The 27,768-nt window shown below is 39.2% G+C and overlaps 1 protein-coding gene and 1 non-coding gene across 2 annotated transcripts; both read right to left on the bottom strand.

Moving 5' to 3' along the window:
- Positions 1 to 1,729, bottom strand: LOC140183077 (uncharacterized). The gene is made up of 2 exons (XM_072231088.1): positions 1,000 to 1,729; positions 1 to 536 (listed from the first exon to the last, which is right to left on the bottom strand). Exons 1-2 carry the CDS (start codon positions 1,727 to 1,729, stop codon positions 1 to 3), a joined length of 1,266 nt encoding a protein of 421 aa, XP_072087189.1.
- Positions 1,730 to 18,066: 16,337 nt separating this feature from the next.
- Positions 18,067 to 18,174, bottom strand: LOC112787576 (small nucleolar RNA R71). The gene has a single exon (XR_003194982.1). It is a non-coding gene; the product is annotated as a small nucleolar RNA R71 (small nucleolar RNA).
- Positions 18,175 to 27,768: the final 9,594 nt, after the last annotated feature.

The raw sequence follows: 27,768 nt of genomic DNA, 5'->3' as shown, positions 1-27,768 counted from the left end.
CTAAGTGTAGTATCGTCGTAAGTTGGCGGCGTTCCATGTCCTCGGGACTTCGTTGCCGTTAAGTCGTTCGAGCTTGTATGCTCCCTTTCCGATTGCAGCCTTGATTCTGTATGGTCCTTCCCAATTGGAGGTGAGTTTTCCCTCTCCTGGGGTTGGGGGACCGATGTCGTTTCGTCGTAGGACGAGGTCGTCAGTTGCGAATTCTCGCCGGATGACTCCGTGGTTGTATCTTAGGCTGATTCTCTGTTTTAGAGCTAGCTCTCTGAAATGGGCTATGCTTCTTACTTCGTCTGTGAGGTCTCGTTCTGCTTCTTTGTCGTTACCCCCGATCGTTCTCCGTGGACTGGGGTCTCCGATCTCTACTGGGATAACAGCCTCCGTGCCGTATGTTAATCGGAAGCGGGTTTCCCCGGTGGCTATCTGGGGGTCGTGCGGTACGACCATAAGACCGATCTGAGTTCGTCCGCCCATAGTCCTTTGGCTTCGTCGAGCCGTTTCTTGAATCCTTTGACTATTATTTTGTTTGCGGATTCCACCTGTCCGTTCGTTTGGGGGTGTTCAACTGAGTTAAAATGGTGGGATATGCATAGTCCTTTTAGGAATTCTCTGAATTTTTTGTCGGCGAATTGGGTTCCGTTGTCCGAGATGACGATCTCAGGGATCCCGAATCGGGTGATGATCTGTCGCCAGAGGAATTTTCGACATTGGGTTGCCGTGATAGAGGCTAGGGGCTCGGCCTCGATCCACTTAGTGTAGTAGTCTATGGCGACGATGAGATATCGGAGTTGGCCGGGTGCCGTGGGGAAAGGTCCGACAAGGTCGATCCCCCAGGTGGCGAATGGCCATTCTGCCGATATGATGCTGAGGTGGTGTGGGGCGGCTTGGTGGATATTGGCGTGTCTTTGGCATTTGTTGCAGTTTTTTACTAGTTGCATGGAGTCTCGGATGACCGTGGGCCAGAAGTAGCCACTCGGATAATTTTTTGGGCAAGGGTTTTACCTCCGACGTGGTGGCCACAACAACCTTCATGGATTTCGCGGAGTATGTACTCCGTGTCCCCGGGCTCGACGCATTTGAGTAGGAGTTGCGAGAATCCGCGTTTGTATAGTTGTCCTGCGACGACTGTATAGTTGGCGGCTTCCCTTTTTGTCCGTTTTTCCTCTTTGGGGTCTTCGGGCAGTGTTCCTTTGAGGAGATATTGCAGGATGGGGTAGGTCCATGATCCTTGGTGGGAGAGTGTCAGATAGGCGTTAGCCGTCATGGATATGGACGGTGATTTGATGACTTCCTGAATTAGAGATTTGTTGCCGTGTCCTGGTTTAGTGCTGGCTAGTTTAGAGAGGAGGTCAGCTCTGGCATTACGTTCCCTGGGGACGTGCCGTATGGTTACGTGATTGAATTCTTCCTTTAATTTGTTAACTTTGGCAAGGTACTGTTGTAGCAGGGGATCTCGCGTTTGGTAGTCTCCGTTAATTTGGAAACTGACTACTTGCGAATCCGTGTTTATTTCCAGGACCTTTGCTCCGACTTCTTTGGCTAGGGCTAAGCCCGCCAGGAGGGCCTCATATTCAGCTTGGTTATTTGAGATTGAGAATTCGTATCGTACTAACTGTTCGATCACGCCTCCGTTTTGACTTTCGAGAATGACTCCGGCGCCTCCGGAAGTGACGTTCGAGGAGCCGTCAACGTGTAGTTTCCATGATTCGGGGGTGGAATTTCCCGGCGTCATCTCGGCGATAAAGTCGGCCATGGCCTGCGCTTTGATCACGTATCGGGGTTCGAAGTTGATATCGAACTGGGATAGTTCGATGGACCATGCTAGCATTCTGCCCGCTAGGTCGAGTTTTTGTAGTACCTATTTAACTGCTTGGTCGGTTCGAACTACCACGGGGTGGGCCTAAAAATATTGCCGTAGACGTTGGGAGGCCGTGAGGAGGGCGAAGGCTAGCTTTTCTAGGCGCGAGTAGCGGGTTTCCGTGTCTTGTAGGACTTTGCTTATGAAGTATATGGGTTTTCGCTCTTTCTTTTCGTTTTCGCGAATAAGTGCCGCCGCGAGTGCTTCTTCCGTTATGGAGAGGTACAAGTAGAGAGTCTCCCCTGTTTGGGGTTTGGCGAGGACTGGTGGTTCTGCTAGGACTTTCTTGAAATGTTGGAAAGCTTCTTCGCATTCTGCTTCCCATTTGAAGGGGGCTCATTTTTTCATCAGTTTGAAGAAGGGGATTGCTTTTTGAGCCGATGCTCCGAGAAAGCGAGATAGTGCTGTTAGTCGGCCGGTGAGCTTTTGGATGTCGTTTATGTTTTTTGGGCTTGTCATTTCAAGGACGGCACGAAATTTTTCTGGGTTGGCTTCAACTCCGCGTTGTGTGATCATGAAGCCGAGGAACTTCCCTGCCTCCATTCCGAAAGCGCATTTTGTCGGATTGAGTCGCATTTGGTGCTTTCGTAGTGTGTTCATTATGACCTTGAGGTCGCTGATGAGTTGATCGCCGGAGTCGGTCTTGGCGAGCATGTCGTCTATGTAGACTTCTAGTTTGGTTCTGGATAGGTCTTGGAATATTTTGTTAACGAGCCGTTGGTAGGTGGCTCCGGCGTTCTTCAAGCCGAAGGGCATGACCGTGTAGCAGTACGTTCTGTCGGGGGTGATGAATGCCGTTTTTTCCTCGTCGGGTCGGTGCATGGGTATTTGATTATAGCCGGAGTATGCGTCCATGAAGCTGAGGTATCGGTGTCCGGATGCGGTGTCCACCAATCCGTCGATGTTTGGTAGGGGAAAGGCGTCTTTTGGACAGGCTTTGTTGAGGTCCGTGTAGTCGACGCACATTCGCCACTTCCCGTTGGACTTTTTTACCAGTACGACGTTTGCTAACCACGTCGTGTAGGGTAGTTCTCGGATGAAGGTTGCTTCGAGTAGGGCTTGTACTTGTCTTTTGACCTCGGCCGCTCGGTCTGACGACATTTTCCGTCTCCTTTGTGCCACGGGTTTGTCCTTGGGGTCTACGGCTAGCCGGTGGGACATTAAGTCGCGGTCTATCCCCGGCATGTCGGCTGGCGTAAAAGCGAACAAGTCTCTGTTTTGTTTCAAAAATTGGGAAAGGTCTTCTTTAAGGTCATATGGGAGGTTCTTGTTGATGAAGTGTATTCGTCCTTGGTTTGCCCTACTTGTAGTTTTTCCATGTTTCCTTCCGGTTTTGGCCTAGGTTGGCCGTCTTGTCGGGCGTCCAGGTCGGCTAGGAATATTCCAGCCGCGTCGCGGGATTTTTTCCGTAAAGCCAGGCTGGTGTTGTCGCATTCTGCTGCGACTTCCCGGTCTCCATGGATGGTTCCGATGGAGCCGTCCTCCGTTATGAACTTCATAAGGAGGTATTTGGTAAAGATGATGGCCGAGAAGTCATTGATTTTTTTTCTCCCGAGGATGACGTTGTAAGCGGTGGAGTCTTTTAGGACCACGAATTCAGATAGAATTGTCATCCTTTGGTTGCCTGTTCCTATGGTGAGGGGGAGGGTGATGGAACCTTCTGGTTTGAGAAAGTTGTCCCCGAGTCCCGTGACGCCGTTGCGGTGTGTTTGGAGATTTTCGTTGCGGAGCCCGAGCTTGTCGAAGGCTCCTCGAAAAAAGATGTTGGAGTCTGCGCCGGTGTCCACCAGTATTTTCCAGACGAGTCCTATTCTGATTCTTGCCGAGATGACGAAAGGGGCGTCTTCAGCCGAGGTGCCGTGCTGGCAGTCCTCGGGTAGGAAAGTTATCATTTTACCGGTGGTGGTGGTTGGAGCTTGGTCCCTGACGGCCAGGATTTTGAGGTCCGTTTTTAGTGTTGTTTTCGATTTACCTTTTTTTGTTGGTAGAGAAAAGTGAAATTTCTCTTTTTGATTTGCTTCCGTGGAAGGAGGACAAAAGGTCAGTGGTGAACTATCTTGGTAAGATTTAATAGGAAATGTTTGTATATTTAGAAATAGCTCATATCTGGATGTTAATGTGTGTTTTTCTTTTGTAGCTGAAAAATACCAGGTGTGTCTATTGTGAGCCTGAGAGCTCGTCTTAAGACGAAAAATTTAGAGAATGAGGGTTCGTCTTCAAACCCTGGGAAGGGAGTCGTTGCGGAATTCAAAGTCTACAACTGAACCGACAAGTGTATCGGGTCGTATCAAGCAATACCTCAGGTGAGTGAGAGTCGATCCCATGAGGATTGATGGACTGAGCAACAATGGTCAAATAAATCACTTAGTCAGGCAAGCAGAAAGTGATGTTTTTGGGTTCAAAAGCATTAAACAGTGATTAAGAAAGTAAGAAAGCAAACAATGAGAATTGGTGTGAAATATACGAGAGAAAGCAGTTAAAGTATCGGAGATGTTTATTCTTCCAAATTAAGTTTTCTTACCAACTATTTTAATCATGCAAGATTCATTCCATGGCAAATTGTTAGTGACTAAACCCTAATGTCTTAGTGATTTAGTCTCCTCTATCCTAGTTAACCGCCAATGTCTTGGTAACTTAATTTCGATTAGAGGGTTAAGTTCAATTCTAGTTTATGACCACAAAATCCTAATTACCCAAAGCTAAGAGGATTATATGTCACATATCCCGATTAGTTCAAGTAATTAACGATTTAGGAGAAATTTACTTTCAAGCTGTTGTTCAGGTGAGATATCTCTTCCGAGAGTCACAAGAACGCATATAGAATAAGGGTTATTCTTCCGATCTACCTAGATTCAAAAAATGAAGAACGAAAATAATCCTTGAAACCGAATCAATGCATTAATTAAAATAGAAAAGTAATAGTCTCAATTCATAGAAATAAATTGAGCTCCTAACCTTAATTGAGGAGGTTTAGTAGCTCATGCTTCAGAGAGAAAACTAGGGTTTAGAGAATGTGAAAGTGCGGTAGTGAGAAGATCCCCCTAAGGCTGAATCTTTTTCCTTTTATATCTAACCTAATTTGATTTGAAACTAAAATAGAATAATAAATTCTAAAGCTAAAAGATTTTGTTTGTAAATAAAAATTACAAAAATAAAAGATAAAACACTAATTAAAAGATAAATCTAACTAAAGATGCTCCATAGTGAAAGTGGATCCGGATTGCCTAGCACTAAACGCCAGGCTTGGGAGTTTAGTGCCCAAAGGGGCAGAACGCTTCCCTCCTTTGCTGAGTTGTTGGCGCTAAACGCCAGCTTGGCATTTAGCGCCCTTGTGGGTAGCTCTAATTCTTCTGTTTCTTGCACAAAAATCTACCAAATTGATCCGAACTTCACCTGAAATAATTAAAACATAAAAATGACTCAAAGTAGCATCTAAAAAGAATTTTAACAATGAAATACGCTTAAACTCAATAAATTTTAACTTAAAATAAACAGAAAATAAGGTAAAGATGCTCAGGCATCAGGGAGATGGTGAAGGGGATGTTAATCAATCGAGTCGAGGGAGGAAGAAGATTATTTTTAAAAAGAGAAAATCTGACCTTATTGATGTTGATGCATCCGATGACTTAGTGGAAAAGTTGAAAGAAATTCCTTTAGAAGAGCTGGCTACTTTTGTAAGTAATCAAGAAAAATTGTATAGTTTTGCCAAGGATGGTGATGGTTCCTCGGTATGGAACAAAAATTTTTGCTTTATGGTTGTTGTGAATGAGATGTTGCAGTCCTTGTTCGATGTGAACTTAGTGAACAAGCTTGGAGATGTTGCAATTGATCAATACCTACAGGTACGAGTTGAATATGTATATATATATAATAAGATTGTAAAAATTAGTTAGTTGAGAAAATTTCCTTTGTTTAGGTGCTCAGATTCTGACTGGCGAACATTGGTTGAAGTCGGAAGGTGAATCTAGGGGATTGTTAGAGGAAACTGATGAGTTGGCCGAGTTGAAAAGTGATTTGGATAAGAAGAATGATATCATAGCCGAGGTTAAAAAGAAAGTTGTCAGAGACAGAATTAGAGATGAAAGCTATTAAGAGCAATTATGAGAAAGAAGTAGAATTGCTGAAGAAGAGGGAGAGTGATCTCTCTAATATGAATACCTAAATGATTGAGGTTACTATAAAATTGAAAAATTTTGAGAACAATAGACAAAACAAAATTTTAGATGCCTTTGCTGAAGGATTTGAGCGTGTTGTTATGCAAGCGAAGCTATTAGCCCCCAATAGTGACTTCTCGGCGATGGATCCGGACAAAGTCGTTCAAGAGGGTTTGTTGGTGGATGACAATGATGCTGCCAAGGATAAGGATGACAACCTGGCTGATTGATCTTTGTAGTTTTTGTTTAAGTATTTTTTGTCATCAATGTTTTGATGAAATTTGGACTTGCCAATTTATTTTGGCTTTTTTGGGTTGTAATAGATAGTTTCTTGAACTTATCTTGTTCGGATAATATTCTGATAACTATTTGATAAGTTATGAACTTTTGATTGGTTGATTTGGTTCCTTGGCAATGACCATTTTAGATTGCCGTGAGTTGGTATTGTATTATACCAATACGTTTGATTCCTATTTTTCATAGGTTTGATAGGGTGCACTTGTATTGAACGAGAGTATATTGTTTGATTTGTTTGACAATTTATTGGAGTTTGAGTTTGCATGTTTGCGCATTGCGATTATGGAGAGTTATTACTAGTGGATACACTTTGTGATTGTTCAATATTTGATTGAATGAGTTGATTGACTGTAGGTAGTCATAGTTCGGATTGATATAGATCGGAAGATAGTTGACATAGATCGGAAAAAGGAGATAGTTGTTACAGAAGAAAAGAGATAGTTGATATAGATCGGCCTTTCTCAAGCCATAATGAATTGTTATATGACCATTGTTTACAAAGATGCAGGTAGGCTTGCCTCGTTAAAACCTTTCCAAGCAAAATCCTTTTTGAGAAAAATCTTTTGAGTAGGAAAAAGTGTACAAGCCTGTCCCTGTCTTTTTAGCTATAATATTGCTTCAAAGAGGAAATATTCCAAGTATTAGGTAATATTATACCATTTAGAGATTCGAGCTTATAAGCACTATTCCCGAGGACTTCAAGGATTCTGAGTGGACCTTCTCATTTGGCGGCTAGTTTTCCATGGGATGGAGGTCGTCTGGCTTGCTCGGTCTTTCTGAGTACTAAGTCGCCAACTTGAAATGGGCGAGGATTGACCTTTTGATTGTATCACCGAGCTATGTTTTGCTCCATTGCTCAGTGGTGGACAGAAGCTATGTCTCAAATTTCTTCAATTAGACAGAGTTTGATTCTCAAAACTTCATCATGATTGGTTGCTTGTGTTCTTAGTGAGGATTGAGAAATCTCCAAAGGACTCATTGCATCAGACCCATATACTAAACGGAACGGTGTTTTCTTAGTAGTAGAATGTGTGATGGTGTTATAATCTCAAAGGATTTCTGGAATCAGCTCGGCCCAAAGTCCTTTTGCATCATCCAATTTTCTTCTCAAAGCATGTAAGATAATTTTGTTTGCGACTTCAGCTAATCCGTTAGTCTACGGATGTTCAACCGAAGAGAAGTGTTGTTGGATTTTTAAGTTCTGTAAAAAGGATATGAAATTATGGTCGACAAACTGACGATCATTGTCAGTAATAATATGATGAGGTATACCAAATCTGCATATAATATGCTTCCAAATAAAGGAAATTATTTGTTGTGATATGATTTTAGCCAGTGGTTGCGCCTCAATCCACTTGGAAAATAGTCAATGGCCACAACTAAAAATTTTATCTGACCTGGTGCAATAGGAAATGGACCGAGGATGTCGATTCCCCACTGATAGAATGGCCAACTTACCTCGAAGTGATGCAATAGCTCGGCTGGTACATGTATTATTGGAGCATGTTTTTGACAATTTGTACAGATTTTCACCTTTTGATGACAGTCTATCTGTAAGCTCGGCCAGAAAAATTTAGCTAAGAGAATTTCGGATGATAAGCTTCGTGCTCCGATATGCGTGCCGCATATTTTTTCATGGACCTCGGCTAAGGCAAGGTCGGCTTCTGACCTATTTAGACACGTTAATAAAGGACGAGTATATCCTCGCCTATACAAGTTATTATTTAATAATGTAAAGAATGAAACTTGTCTCTTGAATATTTTCAAATTACTAATTTCAGCAGAAATATTTCTAGTTTTCAGATACTGGATATAAGGCAATCGCCAATCATCCACGTTTGAAATATTGCAAGTATTAATGAAATGGATGCTTGGTGTAATCAAAGTGGATTGTAAGAGAGTAGCAGTGTGTGATTGTGTACTGGCTGTAAGACCCCAAATTTTTGAAAATTAAATAATTTGAAGTTCTAGTAATTGAGAAATAATGGAAATTTTATACACTATATTTTGAATATTTAGTTTCGAACCTTATTTTATAAACAAAGAAGAATTTATTTATTTATCTATAACATTAAATTAGAAGTATTTCGTTAAAAATAATTTATAATTTGAAAAAAATAAAATAGTACTCTTAAAATTAATTATACTGATTAAATTTGATAAAAAATTAGAACTCTACTGAAATCATAAATTTCCAATTCTAAACTCTAATTCCTAATTCACTAATCCTAACCCCAATTTCTAAAATACACACACGTACACCTCCCATACTTATTTACGCCTCAGTTAGCTACGCCCACTTCCTCCTCACTCACCCACCGCCAACCATTCTCTCCCATATACAAACAGCACAGCTTCAACAAACCAAAAAGGAAAGAAAAGAAAACAAGAGAAAAGTGAGAAAGAGAGATCTGAGTGAGGGAGCCAGAGCCGCGGAAGGAGAACGAAGGGAGGGGGAGGCTCCACCGCGATGCCAGCTCGCCGCGACGCCAGCTTGCCACGCCGCTAGCTCGTCGCGCACCACCGTCGCCTGTGAAGCTGAAGGGGTCGTCGCCGTTGCAGAGAAGAGGAAGAGAGAAAGAGTAGCGCGCGAGAGTGCGAAGACGCAAGAGAGAAGGAGAATGCAGTGGCCAGAGAGGGAGGCAGCGCTGCTGCTGTCGCCACTGTCACGCACTACCTCCTTCGCCATCGCTAGGGTTACTGCCGCTGCCAAAACCTATCTATTACTGTCGCCACTGCACGCAGAAGGAAGGGGATGGCGCCGCTGCTGCCGTCGAGTTGGAGCTGTCACAAACACGAAAATTGATGGGAATCGTTGCTGCCCTGTTCTCGTTCCAATTAGGTTCAACATCCACTGTTCTGGTTATGGGAGCTAATGCCACTGTTATCTTGACTGAAACTATTGCATAGCTACTAGTGGTCCAGCCAGCTGCCTCGTTGTAATCCCACCTCTGGTTTCTTTTAATTGCAACATCGAGGTAGGGGGTTTTATTTTAAAATTAATAGTTTTCAATTTTAGAATGCCCAAAAATATAAAATAATTGCAAATATGTTAGTAATTATAATGTTATTTGAGATTAGATTTCTTTGCTGTGAATGATTGGCTGTGATTTTGATTGATTTGGTGTTAGTATGATGATGATTATGTGCGTGTGCATTGAGAATTTGTTTAGTGCTAATAAGGTTGTCTGGGATTGAATGTTTGTCAGAAGTTTTGATTTCTATTTAATAGCATTGTGATTGGTGGTTGAATCAAATTCTAGTGAGTAATTTATGAAATGGAGGTCTGTTGAATGATAAAAATATTAAGTATGGATTTTCAAGTTGAGTTCTTAAAAGTGATTCCTTAACCAAAAGTAGTAACTTTGGGGATTTATAAATGATTTTACAATGGATAGAATTGTATGGTGATAAATATGCTAATTATCGAGAAGTTATGAAAGTTAGGGAACCAGCAAAGGTGGTGAAGTCTACTTTTAAGGAGAGATTCTATCCAAATTTTTGTAAAAATAACCGGAAACATGGTTTTATTTCGAAAATCTAATTTATAAGCTTATTTTGAGAAATAATTTTATATTGAAAAACATTTGGTTTACATGTTTACTCATAGTGAGAAAAGGGCTTTGTATTGAAAATTTGTTTTATTAGTAATGAATTGAGAAGTGGAAAAGATTTTGACATTGGAACTGGTTAGATTTTAGATTTATAATTGTTTTGGATATTGGACTTGTTTTATTGAATTTGAAGTGAACTGTGAGAATTGAAAATGGGTTTACAATACTGAATTTGACTCGTTTGAATTATCAAAAATGATTTCTGAGAATTGGAAATGGTTTGGTTGGGACCCTTGAAGGGTGGCAAAGCCCAGATTTTAGAGGAAATATTGCAGAAATTTTTATAAAACTTCGAGACTTTGCTTAAAGCGTTATTTAATAGAAAATCTGATTTAAAACTCATTCTATTTGGTTTTCAGTTTATCAAAAAAAGTGCTGTCTTAAATTTACCATATTGATAAAGGATTCTTGTTTTAAGTGATGATTTGAGTTTGGCTTATTAAGAAAAGGAATTTTTATTAAACGTTAAAGAAGGTTGGCCGCCTAGAAACTAAATGTTTTGAGGTGTGAATAATAATAAGGTGATGCGGAGGTATGTATAGTGAAGCGGTGATGCGGAGGTATGAGTATGTAATCAGTGATGTGGAGGTAAAATGAAAGAAAGAAAATGAAAAGTCATGAATGAAAGAAATAATTGAAGTGGATAAAGAATCATGAAAATGGAATGTGAATGGGCCTTGTGCCGAATTGCTAATGCGAAAGTGCCAGCCTAATTAATAGCTTGAGATTGCTAATGCGGGAATGTTTGCCTAACTGATAGCCTGTTTCTACCGTGATGCCAAGATATCCTAACTGACATACCCATGATGATAATTATGCCTGACTGACACGGTAAAGAAACCATATTCGGGGTTCGCCCTGAGTAACGTCGTGTTGCGAGTAGACAACCGACGTGTGAGCTCATGGCCTGCTTAGGATAGACATGCATCATATTGTTTGCGCACTTGCATTTGATTGTGGTTGTTTATTCAATTTTCCTGTCATTGTGTTATTTGCCTTGGTGACTTGCTTGTGTGCTTAATTGGATATTTTGTTGATGTTGTAAACTTAGTAATATATGATGAATGCTGCTTGTGGCTGATGAACTGTTAACATGGCAGAGACTTTGTTTAAGTAGGGTGATTTAAAGAAAGGGTTTTAAACGGTTTTAAGTAAGACCTAGGAAAAATTTTAAGGATTTAATAGAGAAAACTGTTTTGGAGATGTGAATTAACTATTCGTATTTTATTCTATATTCTTATGACATTTACTTACCCTACTGAGAACATGCGAAGACGACATTCTCACCCCCTACAGATCTTCTATTTCAGCAACCGGTTCAGGGATCCTCGGCGAGGAGCCGCAACTAATCCACAGGGTTTTACATATATATGGAATTGTATTTTTAGTTTTTGGTTTAATCTTAGCTTTTATTTTCCCCCCGCCCTTGTTGTTTTAAAGTGTTGTATTATTACAGAGGGGTAAGTTTGTATTTGAGCCTTGCATGAATAATTATTATGTATTAATAGTAATTATGTGACTATGTGTTTATCTGACATAGTTAAGCTTGAGGTAATTTCATTTTTCTGAAAAGCTATCGACAAGTTAATGTGTAGAGGCTCAATATTAAATAGCTAATAAAAGGAAAGTAGATTAGTAACGCCTTATCTTTAGCACGATCATAACTGATGATTGGATTTTAAGTCCACTATAATGAATACTCACAAGCAGATGTGCGCACGCACACTACGCGATGCTTGGCTGGACGCGCGACATGCTCGATGCAGTCCACGTGCTCTACTTGGGTGGCTGTGCATACACACAGGTAGCTGTGCACACGCACACGTCTCTGAGCTCATCTCCTTTGATTTCTCTTGCTTCCTCCACTTTGCATGCTCTTCTTCCATTTTCTCCAACCCATTCCTACCTTATACACCTGAAATCACTCACAACCAACATCAAGGTATCGAATGGAAGGCAAATGGAATAAAATAGATTAAATTAGGTACAAAATAGCATATTTTCATGATTAAGCACAAATTGAGAAGAAAGTTTAAAAGCATGCTATTCAAGGGAATAAGTGTGAGTTTATGTGATGAAAATCCATTCAATTCTAACCAAAAATCATCATCAAATATGGATTCATCAATCTTCTTCTTCTATCTTTTCTCTTGATTTTGTTAGAAAGCTTTTGATCTTAATTCAATTGAATAGTTGTCTTGATAGAGAAGCTATTCATAATTGGATTTCCTCTGATCCTTGAGAGAGGGATGAGGAAATCATGCTAGAAATGCTTTCTTACATTGGATTAGATTGGAGGTTGGATGGATATCGTGACATGTAATCCTACCAATACTTTGATCTATAAATTTGTGTGGTATAATCAGTAACCAGACTTCATCTCTTCCCATGAGCAATTAAATCAAGACATTGGGCAATTGTTCAAGCTTAGAGAGATTGGTGAGCCAAGACATTGGGATCCAATCACCTAAGATTGCCAAGCAAAGTCAATGAATGCATTGATTAAGGAAGATATGAAAATGATTTGATATGGAGAATTCAATATCTCCTAAAGCCCAATGAATCCCCCATTCTGATCTCTCCCATTCTTTTACATTCTGCTGTTTAATTTGATGTTCAACCCCCATTCCCATTTAATTTCTTGCAATTTAAGCTTCTGCACTTTAATTACTCGCAATTTACTTTCTGTCATTTAGTTTCTGTTATTTACATTCTGCTCATTTACATTTCTTGCTCTTTAAGTTTTCTGCCAATTTACATTCTGTAATAATTCAATTCTGATTCATTTCAACTAGAACACTCCTTCAATTAAAATTTCTCAACCAATCAATCCCTGTGGGATTCGACCTTACTCTATTGTGAGTTTTTACTTGACGACAATCCTGTGCACTTGCCGGTGGAAATTTGTTGAGACAAGTTTTCGTGTATCATTGGGGTCCCTCCCAACTAGCGCTTCTTTAACGTCAATAGCTTGACGATTCTTCCTCTTCAGTTGAGGTTATAGTTCACTCTTTGCTCATCCAATGAGTCCCCCAAGTAGTGCTTATGTCTGTGGCCATTAACAATGAAAGTCCTCTGTGATTTGTCATCCATAAGCTCCACATGACCATAAGGAGAAACCTTGATGATTGTGAATGGTCCTAACCATCTTGACTTCAGCTTCCCTAGGAAAAATTTGAGCCTTGAGTTTTACAATAGCACCTTTTGACCCTCTACAAACTCTTTTCTTGCCAGCCTTTGATCATGCCATTTCTTTGTTTTATCCTTGTAAATCTTGGCATTTTCATAAGCTTGAGATTTGAATTCATCTAATTCATTGAGCTGCAGCAGCCTTCTTTCTCCAGCAACTTGATTATCAAAGTTCAACATCTTTAAAGCCCAAAATGCTCTATGTTCAAGCTTCACTGGTAGATGATAAGCTTTTCCAAACACTAATTGGTATGGAGACATGCCAATAGGTGTCTTAAAAGCTGTTCTATAAGCCCACAATGTATCATCTAGCTTCTTGGACCAATCTTTTCTTGAGTTCCCAACAGTCTTCTCAAGGATTCTCTTGAGCTCTCTGTTTGAAATTTCAGCTTGACCATTGGTTTGTGGATGGTATGGGGTTGCTACCTTGTGCTTAATACCATATTTGAGGAGGAGTGTCTCAACTTGCTTGTTGTAAAAATGAGTTTCCCCATCACTTATAAGAGCTCTTGGAACCCCAAACCAGCTAAATATGTTCTTCCTCAAGAAGTTGATCACTACTTTGTTGTCATTTGTTGATGTAACTTTGGCCTCTACCCATTTGGACACATAGTCCACAGCCACCAATATGTAATTGTTTGAGTATGAAGGTGGGAATGGTCCCATGAAATCAATCTCCCAAATATCAAATAACTCCAATTCCATGATGAATCTCTGTGACATTTCATTCTTCTTGGGTAGGTTACCATCTCTTTGACACTCATTGCACCTTGTCACAAATTCCTTTGCATCCTTGAAAATTGTAGGCCAAAAGAATTCACATTGAAACACCTTGTTTGCAGTCCTTTCTCCACTAAAATGTCCTCCATAGATGGATCCATGGCAATGCCAGAGAACCTCTTGTCCTTCCTCATAAGAGATCCATCTTCTTAGAATCCCATCAGTACACCTCTTGAAGAGGTAAGGCTCTTCCCAAATGTAATGCTTGGCATCATTGATGAGCTTCCTTTTCAAGTGCTTGTTGATGTTGGAAGGTAGCTCTTCAATGGCCTTGAAGTTGGCTATATCTACAAACCATGGGGCCTCTTGAATCATCATTAATTGCTCATCCGAGAAGCTTTCATTCACCCTAGGGCTATGTGCTTCATTCTACTCATTTGGTATCCTTGATAGATGGTCAACCACTTTATTTTCTGCTCCACTTCTATCCTTGATTTCTGATGAGCGGATAATTTATACGCTTTTTGGCATTATTTTTAGGTAGTTTTTAGTATGATTTAATTAGTTTTTACTATGTTTTTATTAGTTTTTATGCAAAATTCACATTTCTGGACTTTACTATGAGTTTGTGTATTTTTCTGTAATTTCAGGTATTTTCTGGCTGAAATTGAGGGACCTGAGCAAAAATCTGATTCAGAGGCTGAAAAAGGACTGCATATGCTGTTGGATTCTGACCTCCCTACACTCGAAATGGATTTTTTGGAGCTACAGAAACCCAATTGGTGCGCTCTCAATTGCGTTGGAAAGTAGACATCCAGGGATTTTCAGAAATATATAATAGTCCATACTTTGCCCGAGTCTTGACGACGCAAACTGGCGTTCAAACGCCAACTTTCTACCCTATTTTGAAGTTAAACGCCAGAAACAGGTTACAAACCAGAGTTAAACACTAAAAACAGGCTGCAACCTGGTGTTTAACTCCAAGAGAAGCCTCTACACATGCAAAGTTTCAATGCTCAGCCCAAGCACACACCAAGTGGGCCCAGAAGTGGATTTCTGCATCATTTACTTATTTCTGTAACCCTAGCTACTAGTTTAGTATAAAAACTACTTTTAGTGATTTATTTTAGATCTTTTGATCATTTTTGAGACTATCTTTGTATCACTTTTGATCTCTTGATCACGTTTAGGGGGGCTGGCCATTCGGCCATGCCTGGATCTTGTTCTTATGTATTTTCAACGGTGGAGTTTCTGCACCCCATAGATTAAGGTGTGGAGCTCTGCTGTTCCTCATGAATTAATGCAAAGTACTATTGTTTTTCTATTCAATTCAAGCTTATTCTTATTCCAAGATATTCACTCGCACTTCAACTTGATGAATGTGATGATCCGTGACACTCATCATCATTCTCACCTATGAACGCGTGCCTGACAACCACTTCCGTTCTATCTGCAATAGCTTGAGCGTGTATCTCTTAGCCTCCATTCCAAAAGATCGGAGTCTTCGTGGTATAAGCTAGAATTATTGGCGGCCATTCCTGAGATCCGAAAAGTCTAAACCTTGTCTGTGGTATTCCGAGTTGGATTTGAGAAGGGATGACTGTGACGAGCTTCAAACTCGCGAGTGTTGGGCATAGTGACAGACGCAAAAGGATCAATGGATCCTATTCCAACATGATCGAGAACTGACAGATGATTAGCCGTGCGGTGACAGCACATTTTGGACCATTTTCACTGAGAGGACGGACGGTAGCCATTGACAACGGTGATCCCCCAACATACAACTTGCCATGAAAAGGAGTATGAATGATTGAATGAAGGCAATAGGAAAGCAGAGATTCAGAAAGAGCAAAGCACCTCCATATGCTTATCTAAAATTCTCACCAATGATTTACATAAGTATCTCTATCTTATCTTATATTTTATTTATATTTTAATTATCAAAACCTTATAACCATTTGAATCTGCCTGAATGAGATTTACAAGGATGACCATAGCTTGCTTCAAGCCGACAATCTTCGTGGGATCGACCCTTACTCACGTAAGGTTTATTACTTGGACGACCCAGTGCACTTGCTGGTTAGTTGTGCGAAGTTGTGAAGAAGAATTGAGATTACGATTGTGCGTATCAAGTTGTTGGCGCGGTTGAGATCACAATTTCGTGCACCAAGTTTTTGGCGCCGTTGCCGGGGATTGTTCGAGTTTGGACAACTGACGATTCATCTTGTTGCTCAGATTAGGTAATTTTATTTTAATTTTAAAAGCTTTTTATTTTTCGAAAAAAAAATTACAAAAAAAAATTAAAAAAATTATAAAAACCAAAAATATTTCGTGTTTCTTGTTTGAGTCTTGTGTCAAATTTTAAATTTGGTGTCAATTGCATGCTTTTTAATTTTCCTTTAATTTTCGAAAACTCATGCATTTGTTCTTCATAATCTTCAAGTTGTTCTTGATGATTTTCCTTATTTGATCTTTACATTTTATTTTTTTGTGTCTTTTCTTGTTTTTCATTTGCATTCTTGAATTATTAGTGTCTATAGAATAAAAATTTTTAAGTTTGGTGTCTTGCATGTTTTTCTTTTCTTAAAAATTTTCAAAAATAAGTCTTGGTGTTCATCTTGATCTTTAAAGTATTCTTGGTGTTCATCTTGACATTCAAAGTGTTCTTGCATGTATTAGTTGTTTTGATTCATAATTTTTATGTTTTGTTTCAATTTGGTGTTTTTCTCTCTCCTCATTAAAAATTCAAAAATAAAAAAATATCTTTCCCTTATTCTTCTCATAAATTTCGAAAATTTGGATTGACTTAGTCAAAAAATTTTAAAAATCTAGTTGTTTCTTATGAGTCAAGTCAAATTTTCAATTTAAAAATTCTATCTTTTCAAATCCTTTTCAAAAATCAAATCTCTTTCATTTTTTTTATTTTCAAAAATTCTCAAAATCGATTTTCAAAATCTTTTTCTTATTCTTACTTCAAATTTTCGAAAATCTCACTAACATTTAATATTTTGATTCAAAAATTTCAAGTTGTTACTTGCCTATTAAGAAAGGTTCAATCTTTGAATTTCTAAAATCATATCTTTTAGTTTCTTGTTAGTCAAGTAATCAACTTTAATTTCAAAATAAAATCTTTTTAAATTTCCTTTTCAAATCTTTTTCAAATTAAATTTCAAATCATATCTTTTTCAAAAATCAATTTTCAAAATCTTTTCTAACTTCCTATCTTTTCAAATTTGATTTTCAAATCTTTTTCAATTAACTACTTGACTTTTTGTTTGATTTTAAAAGTTTTCTATTTTAATCATATCTTTTTCAAAACCACCTAACTAATTTTCTCTCTCTAATTTTCGAAACCTCCTCCCCACTTTTTCAAAATTCCTTTTAATTAACTAATTATTTTAAATTTTAATTTAATTTTATTTCTCTTTTCAATTTTCGAATTCTAACTAATAATTAAAATAAAAACAAAAATATTTTCCTTTTATTTCAATTTAAATTTTGAATTCTTCTCTCTCTCATCTCTTTCTATTTATTTATTTATTTACTAACACCCCTCTTCTTCTTAAAAAAATTCGAACCCTCCCCCCCCACTCTGTGTTCGAATTATTCTCTCCTCTTTTCTTCTACTCACATAAAGGAATCTCTATACTGTGACATAGAGGATTCCATACTTTCTTGTTCTCTTCTCTTTCATATGAGTAGGAACAAGGACAAAGGCATTCTTGTTGAAGCTGATCCTGAACCTGAAAGGACCTTGAAGAGGAAACTAAGAGAAGCTAAAGCACAACTCTCTGGAGAGGACCTAACAGAAATTTTCAAAAAAGAAGAAGACATGGCAGCCGAAAATAACAACAATGCCAACAATGCAAGGAAGATGCTTGGTGACTTTATTGCACCCTCTTCTAACTTCTATGGAAGAAGCATCTCAATTCCTGCCATTGGAGCAAACAACTTTGAGCTTAAACCTCAATTAGTTTCTCTAATGCAACAGAATTGCAAGTTTCATGGACTTCCATTGGAAGATCCTCATCAGTTCTTAGCTGAATTCTTGTAAATCTAAGACAATGTCAAGAGCAATGGAGTTGATTCCGAGGTCTACAGGCTTATGCTTTTCCCTTTTGCTGTAAAAGACAGAGCTAGAACATGGTTAGATTCACAACCTAAAGAAAGCCTAAACTCTTAGGAAAAGCTGGTCAGTGCTTTCCTAGCCAAATTCTTTCCACCTCAAAAGATGAGCAAGCTTAGAGTGGAAATCCAAACCTTCAGACAGAAGGAAGGTGAGTCCCTCTATGAAGCTTGGGAAAGATATAAGCAATTGATCAAAAGGTGTCCTACTGACATGCTTCCAGAATGGAGCATCATATGTATATTCTATGATGGTCTGTCTGAGTTGTCAATAATGTCATTGGACCATTATGCAGGAGGATCTCTTCATCTGAAAACCCCCTGCAAAAGCTCAGGAACTCATTGAAATGGTTGCAAATAACCAGTTCATGTACACCTCTGAAAGGAGTCCTGTGAACAATGGGATGCCTCAGAAGAAGGGAGTTCTTGAAATTGATACTCTGAATGCCATATTGGCTCATAATAAAATATTAACTTAGTAAGTCAATATGATTTCTCAGAGTCTGAATGGATTGCAAGCTGCATCCAACAGTACTAAAGAAGCATCTTCTGAAGAAGAAGGTTATGATCCTGAGAACCCTGCAATGGCAGAGGTGAATTACATGGGAGAACTCTATGGAAACACCTATAATTCTTCATAGAGAAATCATCCAAATTTCTCATGGAAGGACCAACAGAAGCCTCAATAAGGCTTCAATAATAATGGTGGAAGAAATAGGTTTAGCAATAGCAAGCCTTTTCCATCATCTTCTCAGCAACAGACAGAGAATTCTGAACGGAGCCATTCTGGTCTGGCAACCATATTCTCTGATCTATCCAAGACCACACTAAGTTTCATGAATGAAACAAGGTCCTCCATTAGAAATTTGGAGGCACAAGTGGGTCAGCTGAGTAAGAAGATTACTGAAACTCCTCCCAGTAATCTCCCAAGCAATACAGAAGAAAATTCCAAGAGAGAGTGCAAGCCCATAACCATGACCAACATGGCCAAACCTGGAGAGAGTGAGGAGGACGTGAGTCCCAGTGAGAAAAGCCTCATGGGACGTCCTCTGGACAGAAAGGAGTTTCCCTTTGAGGAACCAAAAGAATCTGTGGCTCATACAGAGACCATAAAGATTCCATTAAACTTCCTTCTGCCATTCATGAGCTCTGATGAATATTCTTCCTTTGAAGAGGATGAAGACATCACTGAAGAGCAAGTTGCTAAATATCTAGGAGCAATCATGAAGCTGAATGCCAAGTTATTTGGTACTGAGACTTAGGAGGTTGAACCCCCCTTGTTCACTAATAAACCCCGATTTCGTGATTTATCTTATGCTTATTTTGGGGGATTTTACCACCTTTTTAAATATTTATTCAATGAAATAGCATGGTTTTGTGATTCTCCCTTGAATTTCGCTTAAGTGTAAAAACATGCTTTTTAGGCCCTAAGTTGGTAATTTTGATTCATTTTAATTCCATTCGATGCCTTGATATGTGTGTTGAGTGATTTCAGGTTTATAAGGCAAGTATTAGATGGAAGAAATGAGTAGAAAAGCATACAAAGGGGGGAATGCATGAAGAAACAAAGATTGGGAATGCACCAAAGGACGCGCACGTGTACATGCCGCGTTTGCGCGGATGGAAGATTTTGTCAATCGACGCGCACGCGCACTTGGCGCGCACGCGCCAATACTCTTAAATGGCCCACTTAAAGACAAAACGCTGGGGGCGATTTTTGATCTACCCAGGCCCAAATCCAACTTGTTTCTGAGTGTATTTCATGCAGAATTGAAGTCCAAGCAAGGGGGAGCAATTAGTTGAGCCAACATGAGCCTTTAGTTAGTTTTTTAGAGAGAGAAGCTCCCTCTTCTCTCTAGAATTAGGTTAGGATTAGGTTAGATTATCTTAGATTCATGTTTAAGTACTTGATCTTATCTTGTATACCTTTCTAATTTCTCATTTCTACATCTTGATTCTCTTATTTGTGATGTTAATTTCTCATTTTACTCTCTTTTGTGATGATGAACTCATGTTAGATTTGATTTACTTTTATTGCAATTTAATGTTTGATGTTTCTTTAATTGGTGAATTGAGTTGCGACCTTACTTTTCTTGCACTTAGTAGTTGTTATATTTTACTATTCCTACAATTTAGGATGTTTACCTTTATTGCACTCTATGTGTTTGATGAAATGTTCTCTTTAGTTTTTGAGTAGTTTTGTCAACTCTTGGTCTAAGCCAAGGGAATTGAGTAGTCTTGAGTCATTGGGTATGATGGAATTGGTGATTTGAGAACCCATGGTGATCAACTTGACACCCATTAACGCTAACCTACTACTAAGTTAATTAGTAGGTAGGTTAGGACTTAAGGGTTGATGTGATCAAATCTATTTGACGTACTTCAAGCTTAGGAGTAAATGTTACGTACTTAAAGCTTTTGGGAATTAGACTTAATAGGTTGGCCTCTCATAATTATCAATATTCGGTTTGTTGACAAGGATGGTGATCTCAATTATCTAAGTCTTAGCCAAGAGTCTTTTATCTTGCTTTCTATACTTATTTGCTTAATCTACTTTTCTTACCCTCTCATGAACCAAAACCCCCTTTTACCCCTTCATAGCCAATAATTAAGCACTACAGTATTTCCTAGGGAGACGACCCGGAGTCCAAATACTTCGGTTATTTCTTTATTGTAACAACCCTGATTTTCGAGTACGTGAGATCTTTTCTGAAAGTACGGATTTCTCCGGAAGATCAGTAAAGGGAACACTTCTGATATATCATCAAGCATCTCAATCCTCATTGTCATTTTGTCATCCTTAAGCTAGAACCTCTTCTGAGGCAAGCTCGATAATGCAATCGCGAAGAACCTAGTTTTTGAACCGTATCAGTTGGCAGTTTTGATTCTGATTTTCGTAAATAGTCTCTGTTTGACGAACCGGACTCGATTCATGAGAGGAGAGAGATAATAGTATAATATTATCATTATATTAGTATTAGAAAATGCTTGAATGATATTATAAGGTTACGTGGTCTGTTTTAGTTAAAAACAGGAAATCGGTTTAACCGGGTTTACGGTTTACTGGTGCAGCTTAGCACTAGTACTCTCTGATGACTTTAGCAATGCTAAGGCCTCATCATACATGTTCTATTCTCATAATAAATATGTTACTAGTGTCATTTATGCTAGTAGCTCAGAAAATAATTTTTAGAGATGTTTTTACGAGTGTTCTGATACATCTAGTTTTAGTAGTTATACACCTGAGATATTTTAAAATTATTTTAACCCACCTCCAAGCCAACCAATCACAACTCACCTTACACCCCCAAGACACTCCAAGGCTAGTCATTTACTCCCTTTGGCCGAAATTGAGAGGAGAGAAAAGAGAGAAAACTTCATGAACACTTAATCTTCAAAGCTTGATTTCTTCTGAACCAAAACTCAAATCAAAACTCCGATTTCACCAAAATGATCCTCTCTTCTTCCTCTACATAATCATGTGACTTATCAAGGCTGGAATTAAGGTGAGATGGTTGTCTCCCTCCCTCTCGAATTTGGTTTTCAAGGAAAACCATGCAAAACATGTGTTTTCTTGATGTTCTTCCTTAGGAATCATGCTTAACTTGACTTGAGGGCCAAGAAACATTAATTTCCAGCAAGTATAAGGTGAGATATCTCTTCCTAACGTGCTGAGGAAGATTTGGTCAGTTGAGAGTTTGTGGATTTAAAGTTGTTTTTGATGTGTTTTAGGAGGAAAAAGTGCTTTAAGAACACTTCAAAGAGTAACCGGATTTGGAGCAGCAAATCAAGGTAGGGTGTGACGAATTTAATCTTGATTGATTGTGTTTGAGATGTGTGATTATGATATGGTTTGGTTATGCTTGAAATTGATTGCTTATATGAGTTATTCTTGGTGAAAGTTTGTTGAAATTTTGATGAAATTTGATGATATTCAAGCTATGAATGTTGTTCTTGAGGGCTGCTGGAAAAACGAACCCTATGCCTTAAATTGGGGTTCAATTTGTGTTAAAATCATGTAGAAAAGATGGGGTTTTAGTGGATGGGAATTTATTATGAATTTTGGTAAAAATCGGTTGCTGAAAAGACTGAAAAACGGGTAAAAACAGAGAAAGAATCTGAAGAATATACGAAGAACATGAAGAACACTTTGAGTGTGATGAAGAACATGGAAGAACATGCCTTAGATCTTGAAAAGGGCAAGGAAGTAAAATTTTTTGTGTTTGAGGGGTTATTTTGTAATTTCTGAAAGTTAGGGTGGTTAAAGTAGAAATATTAAAAGTTACGGGTGGTAAAAAGTAAATTTGTTAAAGGTTAAAGTAAAGTTAAATTTCGAAAATATATTAATAAAATAATAAATAATAATAAAATATTAAATAATAATATTTAATTAAAAATAATATTTTAACAAAAATAATAAAATTATGCGGAAAAAGGCAGTTTTTTGTAAAAGCTTTAGAAAGACAACTTTAAGCGCAGAATCTCATAATTACCTTCATAAAACACTTAGGGAGTGGTAATAACATGTTAGTGAGGCAAAGATAAATAAAAGATAAAAAGTTAAAGAAAAGATAAAAACCAAAGAAAAAGTCTGTAAAATTTTAATGACAGAAAAACAGACAGAGATTAGTGAACGAACTAGGGCAACATAGTTAGTCCTTGAGTTGCGACTAGGGTTAGGTATTATATGAAAAGTTAATCTGTTTCAGTATAGACTTAATGAACCTATACCTGGGACAGGCTAACTATTCATACCGAAATTTACATAAGCTTTAAATACACATGTTAAACAGAGAAATTAGAGCAGAATAAAGTAACACAGAATACAGAGTAACCAGAGTAAAGTAAAGAGATACAAAGAGAAAAGAATAATATGATAAAGAGAAATGGTTTGAGCCATGATATTGTAAAAGTGAAAGATGTAAAGTTTGTACAGTATGATTGAATAGAGAAAGAAAGAGGTACTGCATAAGAATGTGAAAATGATGATGAATAATGAGAATGATGATGAATGACGATAATGAGAATGATTATGTAATGATCTGCTGTTTGAAGGCAGTCAGATAGATAGTGGTACGACCACATAACGTTTTCCAGTGTTACACAACTATTGAGAGCTGTACCTGCAACTGATAACCTGGGATCACTTGCTGAGGATATTAATTCATACACGGCTAGAATGCCGCACCTGTAAGGCAAAGATTGCTTACAGAGAATATGATTTCATACACGGCTGGAATGCTGCCACCTGTAAGGCAGAGTTTGCTTACAGAGGATATGACGCATACGTCGGTTAGTGAGAACTGTACCTATGCTGACTGGAAAACCATACCCGTTTCAGCTGCTTCGGGTTACGTCGGGAGCGGGTAGAAATCGACAGATGAGCTCATTACCTGCGCTAGGGCTAGACATGCATCATACTTGGTTGCACATTTCCTTTGTTATGATTGTGGTATGAATGTATGCTTTCCTTGTTTGTATTCCATTCTCTGCGCTTGTGTTATTTTCTTGTATTCTTGTGTTTGTGTTCTGCTATCTGTTTTCTCTATCTTCTCTACTTATCTGTGTTTTTTAATTACTGCTTCTTTGTATTCTGCTAATAGTCTGCTAAACAACATAGAATTAATGAACGTAACTAATAACCCCGACCTACTAAGAACTCCCCAGTTCTTACCCTTCTCTCTCCCTTCCCCCTTCAGATGGAAGTTAGAGTACCTTACCATAGTTCGCTGATGACCGTTCGCAAGAAGATGATTCTGCTCTAGATAGTCTTCTGAGTCTAGGGTGAATATCGTTCTCTGATTATATGTATATACTGTGAGACCAGCCAACATCTGCACCCCGTTCGTATGCGCACTTTAACCTAATTCTTGTGTACGAGATTCCTATTGTGTGGCTACTTCATGAGGTACCAGAGAGACGTCCTGTGGAAAAGTCTGATCGTGCAGAGGAGTAGCAGATGATGTTCTATCTTTTGATGACGTTCCACCTGACTTGAGTTTTGAAGACCTAGAACGTACTTTCCCTCGCTTTAGTAGTTTAGAGGGACTAGGTGAGTATAGAGTCTAGGCTAGCCTAGGTGTCAGCTTAGGGACCTCTTGAACAGGTCAGGACCTGGGATGTTGTATGTATATACATGTATATAGATATTATTTAGCTATATCTAAGGGTGTTCTAATTAACAGTCTATATTCTAATAAAGGCTGAATCACCGAATGTTGTCAACTACTTGTGATGTATTTATGTGTGGTTGTTTATAACTGTTTTATCTGTTATTATTTGTGAATTGATTATAAATGATTCTGTTTATTAATTCAAACGTTTTCAAAAAAAAAAAGTACCTCGCTAACTAACTATGCTTCTAACAACGAATCAGGCTCATATAATAAATAATAGATAATAATTAGGATGACAAATTGGTAGCACTCAGTTTCTGGTATGTCCTAGGCGTACTGAAAATTAGGTCGTTACATTTATTGGGGTTTGTTATTCGTGACAACGAACTCAAATTTTTGATGTGGGAATTGTTTGTTGGTTTAGAACTATGCTTACAACGAAGTAATTCTTTTCTATAAGAAGAAAATCTAGACCGACGACAATTGTACACTTATCAAAATGGCGCCATTGCCGGGGAGCCATAATGGTGCTGTTATTGTCTATTGTAGATATTGTGAATAGCTTGAATTTTGGTTTGTTTGCTAGCTTTTGCTAGTTTAAGATTTTATCTTCTTTGTTTCTTATTAATCTTTGTTTTTTATTTTCTCTTTCACTATGAATTCTCATCCTTTTGGCTATGAGTATAGTTCAAACTATGTTGTAGGAAATGAACGCTCCAATGAAGATAGACATCAAGGATTCGAAAATCAAGGATGGGAGGAACCTCAAGCTCATGAATAAACTTCGTGGCAGCAACCTCTTACGAACTCTTATGGGTATAATCCTGATCCTAATGTGTATCAATCCAATGTGTGTGATGACCCTCATTGTGGTTGTCAACCACAATCGTCATATACATATGATCCCATTCCTCAATATAGCCATACACCATACTCACAAGCCTCACACCATCATTCAACTCCATATGACCATAACTCATACACACCATATCGACCACTAAATCACATATAGAACCACCACCATCCCAATACCAATGCTCCCAAGAACCACAAATTCCACATACACCACCTCAAGAATTCCACCAATATGAACCACCTTCTAATTACAACAATCTTCCCTCAACCAATGAACTCCCTCTTTTACCACCACCTCCCAACGAAGCCTTCATATTAGAACTGAGAGACCTTGAATCTCGTATCTTAAGGCGACAAGAGGAGGATGAAACTAAGTTTAAGGAGCTAAGAGCAAGGATAGCTAGCATGGTAGATACCGTGAATCACCTAACATTCCACCTAAGCTCATGTACCCTAAGTACTCCCATTGTTGAATGTAGAGAAACTATCAAGGAGCCTAGTAAGGGAGTGAACTTGAAGCACCATGGTGGGGAAGAAGAGTTGAAGCAAGAAGTACAACAAAAGGAGAGGGTAAGGATTAGCAAACAAAAGGAAGTAGTGGGTGGATGTTTGGGATATGTTGAGCACATAAAGGATGTTAAAGAGGAGAATAAAGTTGCAGAAGTAAACGGAGAGTTGAAGGAAAATGATCAAGAAGTGGATTCCATCACTAGTGATTTTTTGCCCACATTGACCAATTCCCTTGACAATCTTGTTAAACCTTCTTCTAGTGGACTAGAAAGAAAGGTTGAGAAGGATATGCAACCTCCAACACCGATTGTAAGTGAAGAACCGGAAGAAGTGTTCCAAGCAACAAGCCCTCCTATCTATGATGATTCCGCATCAACATATGATCCCTTCGATTTTGAAGAGTCCTTCCCCAAAATGCTTAGACTTGAAGATGAGGTAGGCTTCACTAGACCTCCTATCTATGATGAGAGTGATGGGGAGGAGATAGAAGGAATTGGTGAAGAAGAATGCGAACTTGAAGAAGCTTGGCATGAGAAAAAACTTGAAGAACCTTGCCAAGTGGCGAAACCCTCTAGAAGAGGATGGACGGGAGTAGAGTATGCTTTATCAAGACCTTTGGGAACTCTTTTACCTAGTTTGTCATCCAACCCTTCGCTTGAGTGGGTAAAACTTCTAACTCTCAGATTTATTATCCCACTTGAGTATGGTCTGCTTGAGACGGATGGCCAACTTATGGCGCTTTGTGGAATTAAGCGGAAAAGGAGGAAGTTTAGTGGTTGGCGTTGTAAATCTAGATTCATTATGGTTGGAAGCTCAAAATCGGAGAGCATGGATTGGTGTAATGCCCAATTGAATGGGTCTAGGAGAATAGTTTGGTGCTTTCATGAGAATTCATCTTTCTTGTCACCCGAACAAAGTCAAGGCAATCAACTAGAAGATGGGTGTGAGGACAAGATATGGGATCCGGGATTACCCTCTGAGAATCAATTTTGGGAGCTCATGTCTTGGAGAGGACCTCACTCAAGCTTAGTGAAGATGGTTGGAACTTCTGACAACCGATTGAAGGACAAGCACTGTTGGAGGTTCAAGGATGGATACAAGCATAAGCCACCTTGACAAGAAGCCTCCCAATTGTCCAACTTAAGGACTTAAACTAAAAGTGCTTGGTGGGAGACACCCCACCTTGGTAAACTCTTTCCATTCTCTTGTAGATATAATGAATGAATGAATTGAGTTCCATTGTATATAATTTCTTTACTTCTTAGTATATTTTGCTTTGCTTGCTAAGGTGTTTATACATTCTATGCTTTAATTAGGGATGATTCCTTGAATTTGAGTTTTTGCTTGGATTTCAAGTTTCTTCAATTTGTTTGAAAAATCCCAATATTTCAAAAATGTGTTTAATTTTGCACCTTAGCTAGTTTTAAAATTTTAGAGGAGGATGGGAAGGTTATGAGCTCTCTTTGATGCTCATTAAAAAAAAAAAAACTAGCCATGCGCAAGCGCGTGCGCACGCGTCGGCTGTATATTTTTGATTTCTGGGTCAATGACCAGAGAGTTGTGCCACTTTTGGGCTAACTCTGCGCCTCAACCTACGCGGACAAATGCTGTACGCGTCCGCGCCAATCCCTGTTTCTTTACCCACGCGTTGGCGTACTTGGTGCCTCCGCGCCCATTCCATAAGCTCAAGCCATCCACGCGAACGCGAACAGTGCGCGCGCGCGTCGATGCGTTTTAGCATTACCCTGGCCAAAGGACCCGAGAGTTATGCCAAATCTGGGCCTCTTTTGTGCCTTTGGCCCAGCACACCCGCGCGGACGCGCACGGTGCGCGCCCGCGCCGACTCCCAATTCCCCCATCTACGCATAGGCGCATATGGCGCCTCCGCGCCACTTTCCTATTCTGTCACCCACGCGGATGCGCACAGTGCGCGCCCGCGTGAATTTAAAAATCCTATTTAACCAGGGACGCGAAAGCCCTAGCGTAGATGCGCCCCCAACTCCCTTCTTTGCTCCAACGTCTTTCCTTCTTCTCCCTCCATTTCTAACCTTCAATCTCCCAGCACCCAACCACCTCCGGCGAGCATCCCGCGACCGTCGGTGCCACCATCGCCTCACCCCTCTTCCTCGCTCTCCCACTCTCTCTCACTCCTCTGCCCCCTCCTCTCTGTTTTCTCTCACTTCGCTTCTGCTCTGTCACCACCCTCAACAGCTGCGACCCCATTGTCGCCGGCGAACACTCCGGTGACATCCCAGGCCACCGTCCTTGCCCTGGCCACTCTTCTTTTCTGTTCTGCTTCCTCTCTATCTCCCAGGTTTCTGCCCCCTTGTTCT

This window comes from Arachis hypogaea, chromosome 20 (genome assembly GCF_003086295.3).
Source record: "Arachis hypogaea cultivar Tifrunner chromosome 20, arahy.Tifrunner.gnm2.J5K5, whole genome shotgun sequence".
NCBI lineage: Eukaryota > Viridiplantae > Streptophyta > Magnoliopsida > Fabales > Fabaceae > Arachis > Arachis hypogaea.
Note: the sequence above shows the minus strand (reverse complement) of the source record. Positions and strands in the feature narration are given on the sequence as shown.

Coding starts and splice junctions, on each gene's coding strand:
- LOC140183077 (XM_072231088.1), bottom strand. CDS start 1,729: ATGACGCCGGGAAATTCCACCCCCGAATCATGGAAACTACACGTTGAC. Junction 537..999: donor TTGTGGCCACCACGTCGGAG/GTAAAACCCTTG, acceptor ACGAACGGACAG/GTGGAATCCGCAAACAAAAT.